The sequence below is a fragment of the Corapipo altera genome, unplaced genomic scaffold (assembly GCF_003945725.1).
Source record: "Corapipo altera isolate COAL_440 unplaced genomic scaffold, ASM394572v1 295, whole genome shotgun sequence".
Taxonomy (NCBI): domain Eukaryota; kingdom Metazoa; phylum Chordata; class Aves; order Passeriformes; family Pipridae; genus Corapipo; species Corapipo altera.
The window spans coordinates 3,834,098-3,854,794 of NW_020884936.1; the positions used below are offsets into that span (position 1 = coordinate 3,834,098).

Consider the following 20,697-nt stretch of genomic DNA (forward strand, 5'->3'; position numbering starts at 1 on the left):
CGCACTCGGTGAGTGGGAGCCTTTGGATCCCTCAGCCCTTAGAATCATGGAATCAGAGAATCATAGAAACAATCATAGAGTCACAGAATCACAGAATTATGGAATCATGGAATCACAGAATCACAGAATCATAGAGTTATACAATCAGAGAATCAGAGAATCATAGAAACATAGAATTACAGAACCATAGAATCACAGATTCATAGAATCACAGAATCACAGTCATATAATCAGAGAATCATAGAGTCATAGACTCATAGATTCATAGACTCATAGAATCACAGACTCACAGAATCACAGAATCATAGAGTCATAGAATTATAGAACCAGAGAATCAGAGAATCATAGAATCACAGAATCATAGAACCATAGAATCAGAGAATCAGAGAATCAGAGAATCGTAGAATCACAGACTCACAGACTCACAGAATCGTAGAACTGTAGAATCATAGAACTGTAGAATCATAGGATCACAGAATCAGAGAATTATAGAATCGTAGAATCACAGAATCATAGAATCAGCTGGGTTGGAAGGGACCTCCGAGATCATCGAGTCCAACCCTTGATCCAACCCCACTGTGGTTCCCAGCCCATGGCACTGATGCCACATCCAGTCTCATCTTAAAAACCTCCAGGGATGGAGAATCCCCCACTTCCCTGGGCAGCCCATTCCAATGGCTGAGCACCCTCTCTGCAAAGAAATTCTTTCTAATCTCCAACCTAAACCTCCCCTGGCACAGCTGAAGCCTGAGCCCTCTTGTCTTGCTGATGGTTGCCTGGGAAAAGAGACCAACTCCCCCCTGGCTCCCCCCTCCTGTCAGGGAGTTGCAGAGAGTGAGGAGGTCTCCCCTGAGCCTCCTCTTCTCCAGGCTGAACAGCCCCAGCTCCCTCAGCCTCTCCTCACAGCACTTGTGCTCCAGTCCCTTCCCCAGCCTCATTGCTCTCCTCTGGACCTGCTCCAGCACCTCAGTATCCTTCCTTGGCTGTGACCTGATGTGCTTTAATATTGGCTTTTTTTAATTATTCCTTGTTTTCCCTCTGTTTCCAATGACTGTTTGAAGAACATGAAGGCACACGGTTCATTCCCATTCCATGGCTGTTTTCCCCTCTCAATTGGCTTCGTTTCCCTACAAAAGTCAATATTTTGGAGCAGCAAACAGTGGGTTTATGTTTTCCTTGTTATTTCACCAACGGTTTTTGAGAAGCACCAACAAAGGGAGTTGATTTGTCCCCCAAAAACAGGGGAAAAAGCATCTCTTTGCACATTCTTGGGGAGGGGCCAGCGACAGGACCCCAGGGAATGGTTGGAGCTGTGCCAGGGCAGGTTCAGGTTGGATCTCAGCAAAAGGTTCTTCCCCCAGAGGCTGGTTGGGCACTGCCCAGGCTCCCCAGGGCAGTGGGCACAGCCCCAAGGCTGCCAGAGCTCCAGGAGGGTTTGGCTGATCCTCTGGGGCACAGGGTGGGACTCCTGGGGCTGGGCCTGTGCAGGGCTGAGGGTTGGGCTGGATGGTCCTTGGGGGTCCCTTCCAGCTCAGGATGTTCTGGGATCTGTGAAATCCTGGCTGGGCTGAGCTGGGTGGAAGGAGACGCCTCCACTTGTGTGTTCATGGTCCTTTTATTTGTAGAGGAGCAGTGAGGTACTGACCAGCCAAACAGGTTGGAAAATCAGCTTAGCCAGGATGGTGGAGACATTCCTGGCCAGGACAAGGCAGGATTGGGATTGTCCTCCTCTTACATGTGCTCTTTGAGCTGTGCAGGACACGTTTGGCTGATCCTCTGGGGCACAGGGTGGGACCCTTGGGGCTGGGCCTGTGCATGGCTGAGGGTTGGACTGGGTGATCCCTGTGGGTCCCTTCCAGCTCAGCACATTCTGTGACTCTGTGACTCATTGGAGCGTGACCCAGTTTGATACGGGATCCCAGAATCCTGGAACGCTTTGGGGTGGAAGGGACCTTCAGGACCATCTTATTCCCTCAAATTTCACAGCCTGAATGAGCTTAAAAAGCAGAGCCAGTTGCAAAAAATGTACTTTTTTTGCCAGTTTTCTATCACCTGACGTGATGTTGTGCTGGCTCAGCATTCATCAGGGGGATGGAAAGTTCTGACAGTAAAAGGCAAATCTTGTGATGTGCTTGAGGACTTTGTTCAGGGAGGGTTTGGACAACACTCTCAGGGACAGGGTGGGATTGTTGGGGTGTCCTGGACAGGGCCAAGGGTTGGACTGGATGATCCTTGTGGATCCCTTCCAACTCAGCACATTCTGTGATTAATGAGTTTCCACAAATCTGTTTTTAAATTATTGGGCCGTTTTCTCTAGAAAGTACAAGGTGTTTAGGCCCTGATGCCCCATAGCTCCCTGGGGTTGGCAGAGCAGGAGCTGCAGATCTGCATCTGATGGGGTGTCCTGGGAACGTGGGGGGAAACCCAAAGGTTCTTTGCTGGGAAAACCCTAAAATTTCTGTGTGCAGACACAAAAAGCTGCTGGTTCCAAATCACGCCGAGTTCTGCAGAACGTGCTCATGACTTTGGCTTGGCAGGTGGGGATAATCCATGGGGAGTGACAGGACAAGTGGGAATGGCTTCCCACTGCCAGTGAGCAGGGATAGATGGGATATTGGGAAGGAATTCCTGGCTGGGAGGGTGGGGAGGCCCTGTCCCAGGTTGGGCAGAGAAGCTGTGGCTGCCCCTGGATCCCTGGAATTGTCCAAGGCCAGGCTGGAGCAACCTGGGGTAGTGGAAGGCCCATGGCAGGGCATGGAATCAGCAGGATTGACAGTCCCAACTCAAACCATTCCATGATTCTGGAGCCCCTCTGCTCTGGAGCCAGGCTGGGAGAGCTGGAAGGGTTCAGCTGGAGAAGAGAAGGCTCCAGGGAGAGCTGAGAGCCCCTGGCAGGGCCTGAAGGGGCTCCAGGAGAGCTGGAGAGGGACAAGGGATGAGGGGGAATGGCTTCCCACTGCAAAAGTGAAGATTTAGGTTGGATATTGGAAAGAAATCCTTCCCTGCAAGGGTGGTAAGAAACTGGAATAAATCTCCCAGAGAAGCTGTGGCTGCCCCTGGATCCCTGGAAGTGTCCAAGGCCAGGTTGGATGGGACTTGGAGCAACCTTGTCTAGTGGAAGGTGTCCCTGCCCATGGCAAGAGGTGGAATGAGATGGTCTGGAAGGTCCCTTCCAATCCAACCCATTCCATGACTCTTCTCCGGGCCTGGAGCTCGTTGGGCTGAGGGACCACAGGAGCTTCCCAGTTTTGTTGCTTGGAAAGCTGCCTCCTTCCCCTGAGCTCCCGTGTTCCTAAACACAGAGCTGAACACCCCACTGGGTTGTAAACCCGTGTTTGTTTTCCTTTTAAGTGGGATTTTCTCCGAGGTGGGACCGTGAGAGGGGGCCGGGCCCGACCACGGGACTCCTCAGTTCCCCCCGCCTTTGTTGCCCTCACAGGGTTGTTTCAAGTGATGCCAAACTTGCTGCGTGAAGTGGCTGCCAGGAGAGGGCTTTGCAGGAGTCAGGGAGCATTCCATGATCTCCCAACACCACTCCTGTGGTCATCACCCCTTTTTCTCTGGGCACAGCTCCCCCTCCAGCTCCCACACACACACCAGTGCCCTCCATCCCGTACTGGGGCTTGAGGGGAGCTCTCACCTTGGGGAGGTTGCTTCAGTTCTTCCAGTTCAGCCAAATTTATCCCTGGATTTTCTTCCTCGCTGTAGACAGGGACATCTTCTATCCCTTCTGAGAGCTTTAGGGCGTTATCTTTCCTTCTGACTCTCTTTTTTTTTTTTTTGGACAGTGAGCTGGAAAACGTGTGTCTTCCAGCCTTTCCCAATGATTAATGGAGTTGTTCCTCCTGGAGTTTCCAGTGAGCTTTAAATCTGTTCTCTTTAAATCCGCTTCTCTGTCCAGCTCGTGATCCCTGATTCTATATTTGGGCAAAATCTGCCTCAGACTTTACATATTTCAGCACAGGGAGGTTTTTCTGTGTCCAGAGCGAGCATGTGGGGGACATGGGGGTGGCTCTGGGGGGGGACACCAGCGCTGTCACTGCACTCAGTTGTGTCTTTGGGGTTTTGAGCAGCGTCCTGACCTACAATAAATCCTTGTGTTGGAGTTCTGACCATTAATTTGTTGGAATAGAAGAAGTTTTCCCTCAGCCCGAGCCACTGATGCTTCATTACCATCAGACACAACATGGTAAATATTGGATGAGGAGCTGCTGGCGTCCTGCTCTGACAGTGGTGTTGATTTGCTTCATCTCCTCTCGCTCTCCCAGCAGCTCCTGGGGAATCTTAGAGACACTTCAGGTATCTCTGGAGCACCCAAAGTCTTTGTTCATCATGGAGAGCCTGGAGAGGGGCATTAGGAGGAGAGATACCCTTATCACCCCCCCTGCCCTGGCCCTGGGTGACACTGCTGCAGGATAAAAGCTGCTGGTCATTAGGCCCTGCATTTATTATCACTCCAGAGATAACACAGGAGGGCCGAGGGCAGGATTTTTTTCCGTGTTGTGCAGTTTAAACCCATGTTTTCCTCTCTCCCCTTCTTTCCAGTCCTACTGCTCCGACCCGAGCCTGGTGTTAGACTTGAAGAACCTCATCGTCCTCTTTGCTGACACACTCCAGGTACACAGTGGGTGGGGACCACTCCTTCTCTCACTCCATGGTCCTGCTGCCAACAAATATGCCCACCAGAGGGTTAAACAACTGGTGGGGGCTGGATGTGGTGTCCTGGCTTCTTTTTGGGGGTGTCAGTGCATGGATTGTGGCACCTGATGGACAACCTGCTTTGCTCTGTGCCTCAGAGTGGCCAAGGACCAAACCTTTGATAGTCCTTGGTCCTACCCTTGGTAAATCAACCCCTAAATCCCTCCACCAGAACTGTTCAGCTCTGGGCTGGGGGTAGAGGAGGAATTGCCCACGTGCTCCTTGTTGAATAGAGAAAATAAATCTTCACCTGCCTGTTGGTGGCTTTTTTCCCCTGAAGTTGCTCTCTTCCCTCATCCCAGGGCTATGGCTTCCCAGTGAACCAGCTCTTTGACATGCTGTTGGAGATCCAGGACCAGTACAGTGAAACCCTCCTGAAGAAATGGTCAGGAGTTTTCAGGTAAGAGGCTCTTCCAGCAGACCCAGGAGATGCCCCTCACGGAGGCGTTTTGGCCCCTAAATAAAATCTTTTGAGGGATTAATCAGAGAATCACAAATGTTTTGGGTTGAAGCGGGTAAAGCTCACCTTGTTCCACCCCCTGCGACGGGCAGGGACACCTTCCACCATCCCAAGTTGCTCCAAGCCCCATCCAACCTGGCCTTGGACACTTCCAGGGATGGGGAAAGCATCATAATTGCGAGTTCATGTTTAAATTTTGGGCAGCAGTAAGGTTCAGTAAGATCCTGGGCTTTTCCTGGAGCAGGGAGAGCCAGTTTAAATAGAGTTGTGGGGATCCTGCGTGTGCTGAGATTGGTGCAATAAATCCCTGTGGACCAAAGGTTTTGCATCCCAGAGGGACAAGGTCATGGTTTCATTATGGAGCTCACATGGACACTCAGGAGATGGAAGGATGCAAAAATCCGGGGTTACAGTAAAGTTAGTGTGGAAAATGGACATGGAGCTGCTGGAGAGAGTCCAGAGGAGGCCCTGGAGGTGCTGCCAGGGCTGGAGCCCCTCTGCTCTGGAGCCAGGCTGGGAGAGCTGAGGGGGTTCCCCTGGAGAAGAGAAGGCTCCAGGGAGAGTTGAGAGCCCCTTGCAGGGCCTGAAGGGGCTCCAGGAGAGCTGGAGAGGGACTGGGGACAAGGCATGGAGGGACAGGACACAGGGAATGGCTTCCTGTGACCAGAGGGATAGGTGGGATACTGGGAAGGAATTTCTGGCTGTGAGGGTGTTGAAGCCCTGTCCCAGGTTGGGCAGAGAAGCTGTGGCTGCCTCTGGATCCCTGGGAGTGTCCAAGGCCAGGTTGGAGCAACCTGGTCTAGTGGAAGGTGTCCCTGCCCATGGCAGGGGTGGAACTGGATGGTCTTTAAGGTCCCTTCCAACCCAAACCATTCCATGATTCCATGATATTGTGCCCTCGCTCCATCACCAAGCTGTGGGTGTCTTGGGACATTAGTGGCACATCCCTGTGCTGCTCCTGTGGGTTTGTGGGATCCCATCTTGGACTGGCATCTCCTCCTGGGATCTTCCTGACCCGGCAGAGCTGTGGGTCCTCTCCTGGCAGAGCTCTCTTCCTGACTTTTCTTTCCTTTTCCTAGAAATATACTTGACTCAGACAACTACAGCCCCATCCCGGTGTCAAATGAAGAACTTTATAAGAAAATAGTTGGACAGTTCCCATTCCAGGACGCTGAACTTGAAAAGGTGAGTCTTGGAATGAGTCTTGGAATGGGGAAAATGGCCTCGTGTGGCCGCTGGTGCAGGAAAACCCCACACCCTCAGCAGGGATGTGGAGAACTGCAAATGGAAGCATCAAAAATCACCCAAATCCACCTCCCCAGACCAAATCCACAGCAAGAAAAGAAAGCAGGACCAGGGAACGGAGCAAATATCCCTTCCATGTGTTGAATTTCTCCAGGTGTGGATGAGGAAAACCTCGTTGATCTTGTTTTCACATCAGGGTGTGCAATCAGCTGAGCAGTCCTTGCAATGCACAGGAGACTAAAAATATCCCCTTCCACTGGTATTATTCCCATTTTATGAACATGTTCTTGACCTTTATTTGTTTTAATCTCATATTTAAAGGAAAAGAGCCTGACAAGGTGCTTTATCTTGGCTTTTCCACAAGTACCTGCTCCCAAATCCGATGTGTATCCAAGTCTGATGGAACCTGTGTCCCTTAAATCCTGCTTGACCTTCTGGCATCCAGGAAACTCTATCCATGGGGAACTTCATTAGGAATGGGAGGGGGCTTGATCCAGATTTCGGGAAGTCTTTGTCCTTCCCCCAAAATTAAGTCACGGGGTCCAGGGTCTTACTGTGTCACTGCACCTCCCCCCACTGCAGGGAAGAGCTGGATGGGAAATTTGGGGTAGAAAAATCTGTTTCCTATTGGTTTTTGGTGTTTGAAGCAAATTCTCACCTCGGGCAGCACCTGGGGGAGGTGACCAAGCAAAACAACTCATGCATGATGGGAGAGAAGCGTCAGGGAGTTCTCCCAGGGGGTTGTTTTCCTGCGAGGGAGGGATTTGGGAGAGGGAATGAGGGTCCTGTTTTCTGCCTGCTCCCTCCGAGCTGCAAATCTCCTTCCAGGCTCCAAACCCCTCCTGCACTCCATCTGTAAGGGATTCTGTGACATTTCACTGGGCTGAAGTGTTTATCCAACACCCCAGAAATGCCTTGTTGTCTCCTTGCTGGACGTGGCTAAATCCCGGAATCGATCCGACCTCTCGGAACACGCTGCTGGAAAAGCAGTCGTGCGTCTCCCGGTGGATGGCTGCTCTTGCATGGAATTCTCTCCTGTGTTTTTTTACAGCAACCCTTTCCAAAGAAGTTCCCCTTCTCCGAGTTTGTGCCTAAAGTTTACAATCAGATCAAGGAATTCATCTACGCCTGCCTGAAGTTCTCGGAGGACCTTCACCTGAGGTAAAACATTCACACCCGGGGTTCTTTGCACTCAGAGAGCTCAGAGGTTTAAAATATAAATTCTTTTTCTCAGCTTTTCCTGTTGTTCAGCTGTTTGGATAAACCCTGGCCAGGCTGGAGGTGGTTGGTGGCCTTATTGGAGCAATGGCATCTTCCAAGGGCTGGTTATGTCTTCAAAACTACCTCATGGAGGGGAAGGTCATGGAACGGTTTGGGTTGGAAAGGAGCTTAAAAGTCATCCAGTGCCACCCACTGCCATGGGCAGGGGCACCTTCCACTAGCCCAGGTTGCTTCAAGCCCCTTCCAACCTGGCCTTGGACACTTCCAGAGAAAACAACCCAGGACAACCCCAGCTGTATAAAAACTGAGGGAGCTGTTTCCTCCAAAAGGCTTCTGGAGTTTTAGGAAATAAATGAACCTGGTTGTCTCAAGAAAGGTGGTGGTGTCCACTCCTCGTTGGGTCAGGGCCTCCTAGAACATCTCTGACCTCCCCCAGACTGTGAATCCCGGGATTCCAGGGATGTGTTGTCAGGAAGGCTCTGGGGGGGTTTGGATTTCTGTACCTTAATGAGTTTCGACTCCTGGTTTCGGGGCTTTGTTTTTCTTGCTTCTCCTGGGAGTTTACATACAAATAACACGATTTTTTTGTTGTTGTTTTTTAAAAGCCTGCAAAATATTCCACGTGTTTACCCTCCTCTCTCCTCATCCCAAGGTGCTTTGATGCTGGTTTTATCCCTGTGTACATGTGTGAGGTTGAAAACCAACTGTATTTGCCAGAAACTGCGAGTTGGTGCTTTTTTTTCTTGCACTCGGAATCGTTTTCAGCTTGGTAGAGGCAGAAAAATTGACACCAGGGGTTTTACTGGATGCAGGGATGCTTCTTCCCTTCAAGATTTTCACTGGAAGCAAGGATCCTTCTTCCCTTCCACGTGCAGAGCTCTACTAGCAAGAGGTGGGAGTTGCAGGAGGGGGGTTTTATATCCTGGCCATGACCTGACATGGAGCTGCTGGAGAGAGTCCAGAGGAGGCCCTGGAGATGTTCCTGGGACTGGAGCCCCTCTGCTCTGGAGCCAGGCTGGGAGAGCTGGGGGGGTTCCCCTGGAGAAGAGAAGGCTCCAGGGAGAGTTGAGAGCCCCTTGCAGGGCCTGAAAGGGCTACAGGAGAACTGCAGAGGGACTGGGGACAAGGCATGGAGGGACAGCACACAGGGAATGGTTTCCCACTGCCAGAGGGCAGGGATAGATGGGATATGGGGAAGGAATTGCTGTCTGTGAGGGTGTTGAAGCCCTGTCCCAGGTTGGGCAGAGAAGCTGTGGCTGCCCCTGGATGCCTGGAAGTGTTCAGGAAGTTGCTCCAAGGCCTGTCCAACCTGGGATAACGTAAGATGTCCCTGCCCATGGCAGGGATTTGGAACAAGATAAGGTTTAAAATCCCTTCTAACCCGAGCCATTCCACGATTGCCCCAGTACTGACATGAAGCTGGGCCAGCGCTCTGGGCCCTCCCCAGACGTTTTGGAGCCCACACAAGGTCCTTCAGGGTCTGAATTCCCTCCCTCTGAGCCAGGGACACTGATCTGGGGAGGCACTTTCCCCCTCCCTCCCGCCGGAGGCCACAGCAGCTCCGTGGTCTCTTTGGGATCCTGGGACGTTCCTTGCCCCACGTTCCCCCTCAGCCTTTCACCAGTGGCAGGTTGTTCTCTTTGGTGGCTCCCGGGGCTCTTAACCCGGGGGTCACCATGAAGCCTCTCGGTTTCTGGGGCCGACACCTCGCTCCGATTTCACACGGACGCTGCTTTCACCCAACCCCTCCCCTGGCGCTTCCCCCTGCCCCAGCCTTGTGCCCCTCACCATTACTGGGATGATTGGCCTTGTCAGGGAAGGGAGGAAAACCATCCCCTTGGGGTCCCTCCTCGGGGGTCCCCTTGGGCACGTTATTAAAATTCCTTTCGACATCGGCTTTTCCAGCCCTTTCTGAGGAGCTGGGGGGATGGGAGCCCGGCTCTGCCTTTTTCCAGCCAAACATTTGGAATATTTCTCTGAAAAACCCCTGTTGACACTTTCTTCATTTCACCCTGACAGCTTGAATTAGGTTTTATTAGGGAGCCTGGCTACAAAGCCGGCAGCCAGTTTCCTTTCTCTTTCCCTTTCTTTTTCTTCCTTGGTTGTCATTTCTGTCACACCCCGGAGCGATCGGGGTCAGCCCGTCAGTCACGGGGGGCCTGGAGGTCACAGCTACTGCCACGGGATACAGGACATCAGCTGTCATTAACCCAGACAGTTCCCTTCAAGATTCTGAGCTCTTTTCCCAAAGAGCAGAGCCCGGGGTGGAAAATGGAGCTCTTTTTTTTTTTTTTTCCCTCCCCCTAATTATTATTTTTTCGTAATTATTTTTTTTTAAACTCCCTCCTTGTGTTTGTTGGCGGGAGTTTTCCCCCTTTATGTTGCTGCTCCCGTGAAAGTTCTTTTGCTCTTCGTGTGTTTGAAGAAAATTTGGAGCCCCGTGTGGATTTATAGGACTTTTAAATTATTTCTCTTAAATAATTAAGAGAAAGAAAACCTCCTTTATAAATTCAGCAGTTTCCTCTTTGTTACAAGTGTGTTTTGAGTTGATCAAGTTGTCCTGAAAAGTATCCGCTGGCTGGAAGGCTTCCTCTTTTTCCAGTGGCATTTCCCATTTGAAAGATAGGGAATATCTTTGGGAAACAGTGGGTGGAAGGGATGGGATGGGAGCTCTAATCTACCAAGACTTCAGTTGTTTGGGTTTGAGGTGGGTTGCTTTACAAACTAAACACCAATCCTGAAAGAACTCGGGTTGCAAAGCTCTGGGAAGGATCGAAGTGTGTCAAGTTAGTAAAAAGAAAATGGTCTAAAAATGAGAGGTTTGAAGAACCAAAATCAGGGAGGACCTTTGGAATTTGGCTGGGGGAGAGAGGAGGTAAATGGAGTTTCTTTGGCAGCTCGTGCTGCTGCTCCTCTGTTCCTGGAGGGGTGGGAGGGCTGCAGCTGCTCCTGGCTGTGGGATGAGTGTGGAGGGTTGGGAACAACCACAGCACTGCTAAATCCTACCAGTTGGGAGCTGATACATCAGATTCCTCACAGCCAGCAATTCCTTCCCAATATCCCACCTATCCCTGCCCTCTGGCACTGGGAAGCCATTCCCTGTGTCCTGTCCCTCCCTCCCTTGTCCCCAGTCCCTCTCCAGCTCTCCTGGAGCCCCTTTAGGCCCTGCCAGGGGCTCTCAGCTCTCCCTGGAGCCTTCTCTTCTCCAGGGGAACCCCCTCAGCTCTCCCAGCCTGGCTCCAGAGCATCCAAGACCATCTCATTCCACCCCCTGCCATGGGCCTTTTCATGGAATGCTTCCATTTTGTCCTTTCTCGGAGCCCATGGGAGATAGAGCATGAGGAAATGGCCTCAAACTGTACCAGGGGAGGTTTAGGTTGGATATTGGGAAAATTTCTTCGTGGAAAAAGTTCTCCAACCCTGGCCCAGCTGCCCAGGGCAGTGGCGGAGTCCCCATCCCTGGAGGGATTTAAAAGCCCTGTGGATGTGACACTTTGGGGACATGATTTAGTGCTTGCACGTGCCTTGGCAGTGCTGGGGGATGGCAGCTGGCCTCTTTGTCTTTAGAGGCCTTTTCCAACCTTAAAGATCCTGAGATTCCACAAGAACAGGCAGGAATGCCGCCGGTGCAGGGAGAAAGCTCGGTTTGAAGTTCTTTGAAGAAGTAGAAGCAGCCTGGAATTCCTGAGCTTGTCCTTGCCCTGGAGGTGAGGGGGATGTTCCCACAGATGAGTAAGAGATTGCAGCCAGCCCTGGGCTTCCAAGGGGTTGGTGACCCCACAGCCCTGGCAAAGCAGCAGCACCCGGATCCTGCCGGGAGCGTGACGGTCCTGGGGCGTTCCGGCAGCCAGGCGGTGCCTCCCGTGTTGGATTGGGATTCCCTGGTGACAGGGTGACATTTGGGTTTTAAACCCAAACTTTTCCAGCCCTGTAGATTCGGTTGCTGTGTTGATTTAGTGCGGAAAAGCTGACGTTGTGTCCAAATCCCGGGGTTTTTATCTGGGTTTTCTGGGTTCCAGTCGATCCCTGGAGCTCCAGGTACCACCTGCACTTCCAACCTCCACCATCCTCTGTGATTCCCTGTATGTTGCATTTCAGGATTTCCTAAGGAAAATGATAGAATCATGGAATGCTTTGGGTTGGAAGGGACATTAAAGATCATCTCATTCCACCCCCTGCCATGGGCAGGGACACCTTCCACTAGACCAGGTTGCTCCAACCTGGCTTGGACACTTCCAGGGATCCAGGGGCAGCCACAGCTTCTCTGGTCAACCTGGACCAGGGCCTCCTCACCCTCCCAGCCAGGAATTCCTTCCCAATATCCCATCTAACTCACCCTCCATAGCTTAAGTCCATTCCCCCTTGTCCTGTCCCTCCATCCCTTGTCCAGAGTCCTTCTCCAATCCCAAAAGACCCTCAATGTTTTTACCAGGATTCAGCTTTGTGTATTTTTTGCTCCCTAAACATTTTTTTCCACTCCTCTGAACATGGATCCAGCCCTTTCTGCTTCCCCACCCCCTTCCCAGTTTTCCCACCCCCCTCCAGTGTCACAGTTGGCTTTGCATCACCCCTTTGCTTTCCATCTCCTCAGGTGTCTTTTTTACCATCCCTAGATCCAAAACAGGGTTGGATTTGGTTGCTATGGCTCTATTTAACCCTTGTGTTGTCTGCTGGTGTGGACTGGGATATCTGGTTTTTCCTGGGGTATGATGGACAGCCTGGGGGGAGTGGCATGATGAGATTTGGGGTTTGTGTTTGAATTTCTTTTTGACTTATCTCTGACTAAAACCTTCTTTGAGAGCCCTTCCCATAAGTATAGAGACCAGGAAAATCCATTTGCTGGTTTCTTTTCCCTTCTACCTTTGGTTTCTCTTCCACAGTTTATAAAACCCAAATGCATCACCTTGGACATGTGAAAACCTTGGGAGAAGGAGTCAAGGGGTCCTTCTGGGACATGAAGTGGGATAGCAGGAGGAAAATAAACTCCCTGGGATCAGTGATGATCTAAAAGTGACCCACACTGAGATTTTGTCTGCTGGCTTTGGATTTAAGTTCTCGGGAGCTGCTGGTCCAGCTCCGCTGTCTCTAACTGGGAAGCAGATGGTGGAACCATTTAGCTTGGAAAAGCCAACTTCTAAACATCAGGGAAAAAGGAAATGTTGGAGGAACCTGTTGGGCAGTGCACTGTGGCAGGGGGGTTGTGCAGCTGGGCTTTTCCTTGGGAAAAGGCAGCAGGACATGGGTTTCTCCTGGAATTCCGGTCATGGCTTTGCTCAGGGATGTGGGTGGGCAGCAGTGTTTGCCACTTCTCCCGGGAATTTCACAGAATCAAGGAATATTCAGAATTGGAAGGGACCCACAGAGCCCAACTCTGATGTGAATGGCCCAGTTTGAGGGATTTCAGTGCAATTCCCAGGCAGCAGCACAAGAAAGGGCTGGAATAACTTCAGAAAAGGAGCTGACTGAGCTATGCCGGAATATGGGAAGGATGAGCAGTTCCAGGAGCTGCTGTGGGCACAGAATCCCACAGCCCCTGTTGGAGGAGGCTCAGTCCCACCTTCCCGAGCATCAGGCCCTGTTGGAGCAGCACTTGGAGCAGAGGCACCGAGCCAGCATGAAACAGGCACAGAAATTTGGGAAGTGGGAACAAGACACAGGCGGGCAGCGCCCATTCCCAGCCCAGCAGGAACTCCAACAGCAGCATCCCAACATCCCCCAGCAGTGAGGAAACCTCAGGGATTGCTTTTGTTTCTCCTGTCAATCCCAGCTTTGTGCCATGGCCCCTTTGTCAGGTGGAGCAGGAGCAGGAGCCAAAGGTCACGGGCTCCATTTACCGGGAGCCTCCAAGTTATTAACACGTCTCAGCATTCCCAGGGGGAATTCCCTGTGCCCTCTCCTGCTGGAGGCAAAGCCCGTGGTGTCAGGGCTAATGCAGGGCCAAGGGCAGATCAAAGGAGCCTCCGGCAGGGCAGGTTTCCCAAACTTCCTTTGGAAAGGAGAGATGCCACCGACCACATGTTGGAGGGGCAGAAAGACAAACCTCCAAATTCCAGCGATGCTGAAGTTGTAACCACCTGGAAAAGGGCAGGAATGTGTGGTAGGAGCTTCCAGTCTGATGCTCCGAGGGCTGGAGCCAGGCTGGGAGAGCTGGGGGGGTTCCCCTGGAGAAGAGAAGGCTCCAGGGAGAGCTGAGAGCCCCTTGCAGGGCCTAAAGGGGCTCCAGGAGAGCTGGAGAGGGACTGGGGACAAGGGATGGAGGGACAGGACACAGGGAATGGCTTCCCAGTGCCACAGGGCAGGGCTAGATGGGATATTGGGAAGGAATTCTGTCTTGAAGCCCTGTCCCAGGTTGGGCAGAGAAACTGTGGCTGCCCCTGGATCCCTGGAAGTGTCCAAGGCCAGGCTGGAGCAGCCTGGGCTAGTGGGAGGTGGGAGGGGATGATCTTTAACATCCCTTCCAACCCAAAGCATTCAGTGGTTTTATGACGCAGTTAAAAAGCCATGGGAAGGTTGAGAGGGGTATTTTGGGATATTGGAGTAGTTTTTTCCCCCACTGGAGATCTTTTCCCTTCTGTGCTGAACATGCAGGTCTCCAGTGTCGAGTGCAGGGCGGTGGCTTGGCCACATGGGTTGTGCTGGTGCCCATGGGCAGCTCTTCCTTGGGCTGGAGCATCCCCTGGGAGAGGAGAGGCTCAGGGAGGTACGTAGAAGGACAGGACAGGACAACTGGGAGTGGCTTCCCACTGGAAAAGTGAAGATTTAAATTAGATTTTGGAAAGAAATCCTTCCCTGCGAGGGTGATGAGGAACTGGAATAAATTTCTCAGAGAAGCTGTGGCTGCTCCTGGGTCCCTGGAAGGGTCCAAGGCCAGGTTGGATGGGGCTTGGAGCAACCTTGTCTAGTGGAAGGTGTCCCTGCCCATGGCAGGGCGTGGAACTGGATGGTCTTTAAGGTCCCTTCCAACCCAAACTGTTCTGTTATTCCATAATTTCCAGGGCAGGGTGACAGAAGGAGGTTTGGAGCATTACTGTGAAATATTCAGTTGGAAAAGAGCGATGGAACCACGGAGCAGGAAACTCTTTGTGTTGTGGGAAAGAGGAGCTTTTCTGCTGTTGTTTTTGAATTTTGCACTCCTTTGATTCTGGGGAATGTTCTGTATCTGAGGCTCAGGTTTAGGACATATTAGTCCCCCTTCCTGACCTAAACAGTTGGAATTTCTGTATATATCAGTATATCAGGAGCTGCAAGCCTTGCATGGATGATGATGGGTGAGCTGGGAGAGCGTTGGGAAGGAGGAGGACGAAGGTGATTTTCTTTTCATGGCCCATTTTGCAAACCTCTCTTGCAATTCCCCCCTTTTCCAGCTCCACCGAGGTCGACGACATGATCCGGAAATCCACGAACCTGCTGCTGACCCGGACGCTGAGCAACTGTTTACAGACGGTCATCAAGAGGAGAAACGTGGGGCTGACGGAGGTGGGACGTGGGTTTGGGGTGGTGGGACAAAGGGGGAACAGCCCCAGCTGCCAGAGGGAAGGGATAGATGGGATATTGGGAAGGAATTCCTGGCTGGGAGGGTGGGGAAGCCCTGGCCCAGGTTGGGCAGAGAAGCTGTGGCTGCCCCTGGATCCCTGGAAGTGTCCAAGGCCAGGTTGGAGCAACCTGGTCTAGTGGAAGGTGTCCCTGCCCATGGCAGGGCGTGGAATCAGCAGGATTGACAGTCCCAACCCAAACCATTCCAGGATTCTGGAGCCCCTCTGCTCTGGAGCCAGGCTGGGAGAGCTGGGGGGGTTCCCCTGGAGAAGAGAAGGCTCCAGGGAGAGCTGAGAGCCCCTGGCAGGGCCTGAAGGGGCTCCAGGAGAGCTGGACAGGGGCTGAGGACAAGGGATGGAGGGACAGGACACAGGGAATGGCTTCCCACTTGAAAAGTGAAGATTTAGATTGGATATTGGAAAGAAATATCACCCTGTGAGGGTGGTAAAAAACTAGAATAAATTTCCCAGAGAAGCTGTGGCTGCTCCTGGATCCCTGGAAGGGTCCAAGGCCAGGCTGGACAGGGCTTGGAGCAACCTGGGCTAGTGTAAGGTGTCCCTGCCCATGGCAGGGGGTGAAACTGGCTGGTCTTTAAGGTCCCTTCCAACCCAAACTCTTCTGGTATTCCATGATTTCCAGGGCAGGGTGACAGAAGGGGGTTTGGAGCATTACTGTGAAATATTTGGTTGGAAAAGAGCGATGGAACCACGGAGCAGGAAACTCTTTGTGTTGAGGGAAAAAGGAGCTTTTCTGCTGTTGTTTTCGAATTTTTCACTCCTTTGATTTTGGGGAATGTTCTGTATCTGAATTTAAGTCACAGGAGCTCAGGGAACACAGGGAAAGCCAAGTGGGAACTCTGAGAGGGTGGAGTGGGAGGTAATCCCATTTATAGCTGATGTTAGAGGCCATTTTTGCAGATTGTTACAGCACAAACACAATTTGGGGATTCTCTTTTCATGATCCATGCTTTTTTCCTGTGGAAAATCGGATTTCTGATGAGTTTAATGCACATAAATCAGGGTTCTGTGGGAACATGGGATCCCAGGGCAGATGGAGACGCTGGTGGGACCTTTGTGTGGTTATTAAATATATAGATATTAATAGAGTTTAATTGGCTGAGCTGTAGGAATGTGTCCTGTTCTCTGGACACTGTAAATTCCCTATGGAAATGAGCTTGGGGAGTTTAGGATATGAGATTGGGAAGTTGGGTAGGTGAGTTTTGGGAATTCAGTGCATTTTCAACACTATAAATTTACATCTCTCTCCATATTTTTACTCACTTCCCAAGGTGCTCCTTGCTCTCTCCCAGGGTTCTCTCTCCCATCATTTTTTTTTCCTAATTTGCCTGAAGAAAATCTACCTTGAGCATCTTCATCCCTTCCTTCCCCTTGTCTTTGTGAAACCATCATTTGGCCAAATGGAAGCACAGAGTGTTTTCCTTGGAAAATTCCTCAAATCCTTGGTGATCTTAGAGGTCTTTTCCAACCTTAAGGATTCCCTTAAGAAAAGACCCCCAAGAGGAAGGTCTTGGACAACAAGAAGGTCTTGCTCAACAAGGTCTTACCCTTCCAAATTGAAGTGAAAATCAGAACTTGAAGGAGCCCCCAGAGGGAGCAGGAAAGCTCATAGCAAGTGGTGGAAGAGAATCAGAGCATTCAGAGCTTTCAAAGCTGTGATTTCAAGGTGATCTGGACCATTCTGATGATCAGGGAAGAGGTTTAGGAGGGATTTCAGACAGTTGGAAATGTCTGATTGACTTGGAACTGCAGGAAAATACATCCTGATTGTGTTGGCACAGGGAAACACAGATGAGCACTTGTTTGGAGGCAAAAATTGGAGAATAAAAATTAACCTGAGGAATTCAGGAGCGAGAACACTCTCGGTTACCCCTGTAAGGCATTTAGGTAAAAAACAGGTAAAAAAACCATGGAGTTCAAATAGATGATAATTTGATTTTTTTAAAAATAAAAATGGGACTGAAATCGAAGAAGTGTCGGCTGGAAGGGACCTCTGAGGTGTTACAGAATCCCAGGATATGCTGAGCTGGAAAGGATCCCCAGGGGTCACCCAGTCCAACCCTCAGCCCTGCACAGGCCCAGCCCCAAGGGTCACACCCTGTGCCCCAGAGGATCAGCCAAACGTGTCCTGCACAGCTCAAAGAGCACATGTAAGAGGAGGACAATCCCAGTCCTGCCTTGTCCTGGCCAAGAATGTCTCCACCATCCTGGCTAAGCTGATTTTCCAACCTGTTTTGCTGGTCAGTACCTCACTCCCCTTCTCCAAATAAAAGGACCATGAACACATGAGTGGAGGCGTCTCCTTCCACCCAGCTCAGCCCAGCCAGGATTTCACAGATCCCAGAACATCCTGAGCTGGAAGGGACCCCCAAGGCCCATCCAGCCCAACCCTCAGCCCTGCACAGGCCCAGCCCCAAGAGTCCCCCCCTGTGCCCCAGAGGATCAGCCAAACCCTCCTGGAGCTCTGGCAGCCTTGGGGCTGTGCCCACTGCCCTGGGGAGCCTGGGCAGTGCCCAACCACCCTCTGGGGGAAGAACCTTTCCCTGAGATCCAACCTGAGCCTGCCCTGACACAGCTCCAGCCATTCCCTGGGTGCTGTCCCTGGTCCCCCCAGAGCAGAGCTCAGTCCCTGCCCCTCCTCTGCCCCTGCCCAGGCAGTTGAACTGAGGTCTCCCCTCAGTCTCCTCTTCTCCAGCCTCCCCCTGGGATTGGGATCATCGCTCACTTGGATCGTGCCGGCCGTGGCTTTCTTACCTGACTTTTCCTTTCTCCCAAAGAGAGGTCCCAAAGCTTCTCTGGGCACCCTGTTCCAGTCCTACACCACCTTCCTAATGACTTTGTTGTCCTGATATCCACACTGAACCTCCCTGATGTGACCATCACCCTTCCCATGTCATCCAGCACCACCAAGAGTTGGACTCTGTGATCTTTTGTAGTGTCACTCTAATGTTCCTGTGCCTAAACCACTTAAATCACTGACTAATCCAATCTCATTCACATTTGTGGGTGTTTCAAAACCATTCCTGTAGAGGAGGTGGCTCCAGACGACCACACCACGCTCCAGCAATTAAATTATAATTTAATAATAGTTCTACAGCAATTATAATTAATCCAACATTATGATGCCTTGTGGGTCTGGGAGAGATCTGGTTGCCACCAGCACCCTCCCAAAAGCCAAACCTGGTGGTTTCTTTGTTTTGCCTCGGTGTGATGCTGCTGGGTGTCACTCCAGGTGTGGGTTATTTAGGGTTCATTGGCAGACAGAAGACTTTTTTTTTTGCCTTCTGATTTGTAAGGGCAGGTTTTTTTTGGGAGGCCTGTCGTGCTTGGGCAGGGCTGACACGAGCCCTGAGTGACAGCTGAGCGTAGGAAAGCCATTAGAAATAATCGTCTCCCGTGGTGTCAGTGGCTGTCATGGGAAAGGCTTTCACCCCCAAATTATCTTTTATTTAAGTTTCTGCTGTTGGTAAAGGAGGAGACACTTGGAGTCCTGAGCAAAGCTCGCTGTGTTTGCACAGCGCCAGCTTTTCACGCCAGAATTCCTTGGATTTAACCTCGGATTTAACCTCCCTGGCTTTGTGAGCACCACGGTTGAACCCCCTTTTTTTTTGTTGTTTTTTTTTTCCTTTACAGCTCGTGCAGATTATTATAAACACGACCCATCTGGAGAAATCCTGCAAGTTCCTCGAGGAATTCATCACCAACATCACCAACGTGCTTCCGGAAACCGTGCACACGACGAAGCTCTACGGGACCACCACCTTCAAGGTGAGAAATCCAGGGGCTCCACCTCCAGGAGGAGCTGCTGGTGGGCAGCTGGAGAGCGTGGATTTGGAGTTTTAGGCAGCTGGGCTGAGCCAGAAGATGGTTTGGTCATATTTTGGGAAGTTCGTGCCGTCACTTTTGGGTTCCTTCTCAGCGTTGCTTTTGTCGAGAGCATGAGAGTTTGTAGCCTTGACTTACAGCCCTGATTATCTAAAGGATGATGATGATGATGATGATGATGATAATTATAATAATAATAATCATCATCATCATCATCTGGCTTTTGACCAAAAGCCTGATAATTTATTTATTTTTTAAAATGAATTTTCATTTTTCTGTTTGAGTGCAGTGTGACCCCATGTCTGGCCATGAACTCCTCAACCCCAAAGGAGAACAGACTTCCAGAGTTTTACATTTCTGTACCTTTGCACTCCTTTTAGCAGCATTCCCTAAAAATCAAGGCTGACAGGAACTCCCAGACTTCCCAATCTCAAAATCCTACCCCAGGAGTGTTCACATAGATACTTTATATGGAATCTTGAGGCCATGATGGGTCAAGTGTGTGGTGTTAGAATTGTGTCCCATGGGAACAGCAGGGAATTGGTTGGATGAGCTTTGCCCTTGGGATAACTCAGCAGGAGACTAAGATCTCCTGTCCTCAGGGAAGTCCATTCTGGCATCACCCACCTATTTGGCCTAAAGCTGAGTTTCCTGCCTTATTTTGGCAGGGAGTCTCCTCTGTGGCCCCCTTCACCCTACACCTTTTGGTTGGGTGGGTCTCAACCCTTTTCCATACGGGATGTTCCTCTTCCATCTTCCACTAGATTTGTCCCGAGGTTCCTTCAGAGGCAGAATCCCCCTGGACCCGGTGGCACCTGTCCCACCAGCCTGAGTGCCCTGAGGCTTCAGCAGCCTCCTGGGTGCTCCTTGAGCTTTGGGTTGTGCCACCTTTAGGCCTGAGAGGGAGGATTTGTGGTGTGGAGACCCCACCCCACGCATCGTGTCCCTCGCAGGACGCCCGGCACGCGGCCGAGGAGGAGATCTACACCAACCTCAACCAGAAGATCGACCAGTTCCTGCAGCTGGCAGACTACGACTGGATGGCCCTGGAGCCGGGCAGCAGGGCCAGCGACTACCTGGTGGATCTCATCGGCTTCCTGCGCAGCACCTTCGCCGTGTTCACCCACCTCCCGGTAAGGCACCGCCGCCAACTCCCTTCCTGTTCCTCTCCAGGCATCCCACGGTGTTGTCGGAATTCCGGGTTGCTCAGACTCGATGGAGCGTGGTGGAAACGGGGCGTCGTGCTGTCGGTTCTGACGTAAAAAAAAAAATACTCCAGTTGTAAAGTAACGCATATTTCACGTGTCACCACGAGTTGGGTTTCCTGAGAGTCTCCCCAGTTGTTTGCAGGTCTCTTTACACACAAGTGAGGCACCATCACAGCCCACCGTGCACCAGGAGGGTCATCCTTCACTTCCCACCTGTGTTTTTAGGGAAAGGTTCTTCCCCCAGAGGCTGGTTGGGCACTGCCCAGGCTCCCCAGGGCAGTGGGCACAGCCCCAAGGCTGCCAGAGCTCCAGGAGGGTTTGGCTGATCCTCTGGGGCACAAGGGGGGACTCTTGGGGCTGGGCCTGTGCAGGACTCGATGATCCCTGAGGGCCCCTTCCAGCTCAGCACATTCTGTGATTTTGGCTATTTTAACGTTCAGCTTGATGGCCATCCAGCATTTCTTTTTTTCAAGATATCCACTCTCTGAGT

At 51.4% G+C, this 20,697-nt stretch overlaps 1 protein-coding gene across 1 annotated transcript in view; it reads left to right on the forward strand.

Annotated features, from left to right (window-relative positions):
• Window positions 1–20,697, forward strand: part of EXOC6B (exocyst complex component 6B) — a 325,352-nt gene that overhangs the window by 194,726 nt on the left and 109,929 nt on the right. The window contains exons 11-17 of the mRNA XM_027660526.1: window positions 4,509–4,617; window positions 5,001–5,098; window positions 6,238–6,343; window positions 7,455–7,564; window positions 14,989–15,100; window positions 18,808–18,942; window positions 19,953–20,132. Coding sequence (XP_027516327.1) covers window positions 4,509–4,617; window positions 5,001–5,098; window positions 6,238–6,343; window positions 7,455–7,564; window positions 14,989–15,100; window positions 18,808–18,942; window positions 19,953–20,132 — 850 coding nt within the window. The remainder of the gene's footprint in view (window positions 1–4,508; window positions 4,618–5,000; window positions 5,099–6,237; window positions 6,344–7,454; window positions 7,565–14,988; window positions 15,101–18,807; window positions 18,943–19,952; window positions 20,133–20,697) is intronic.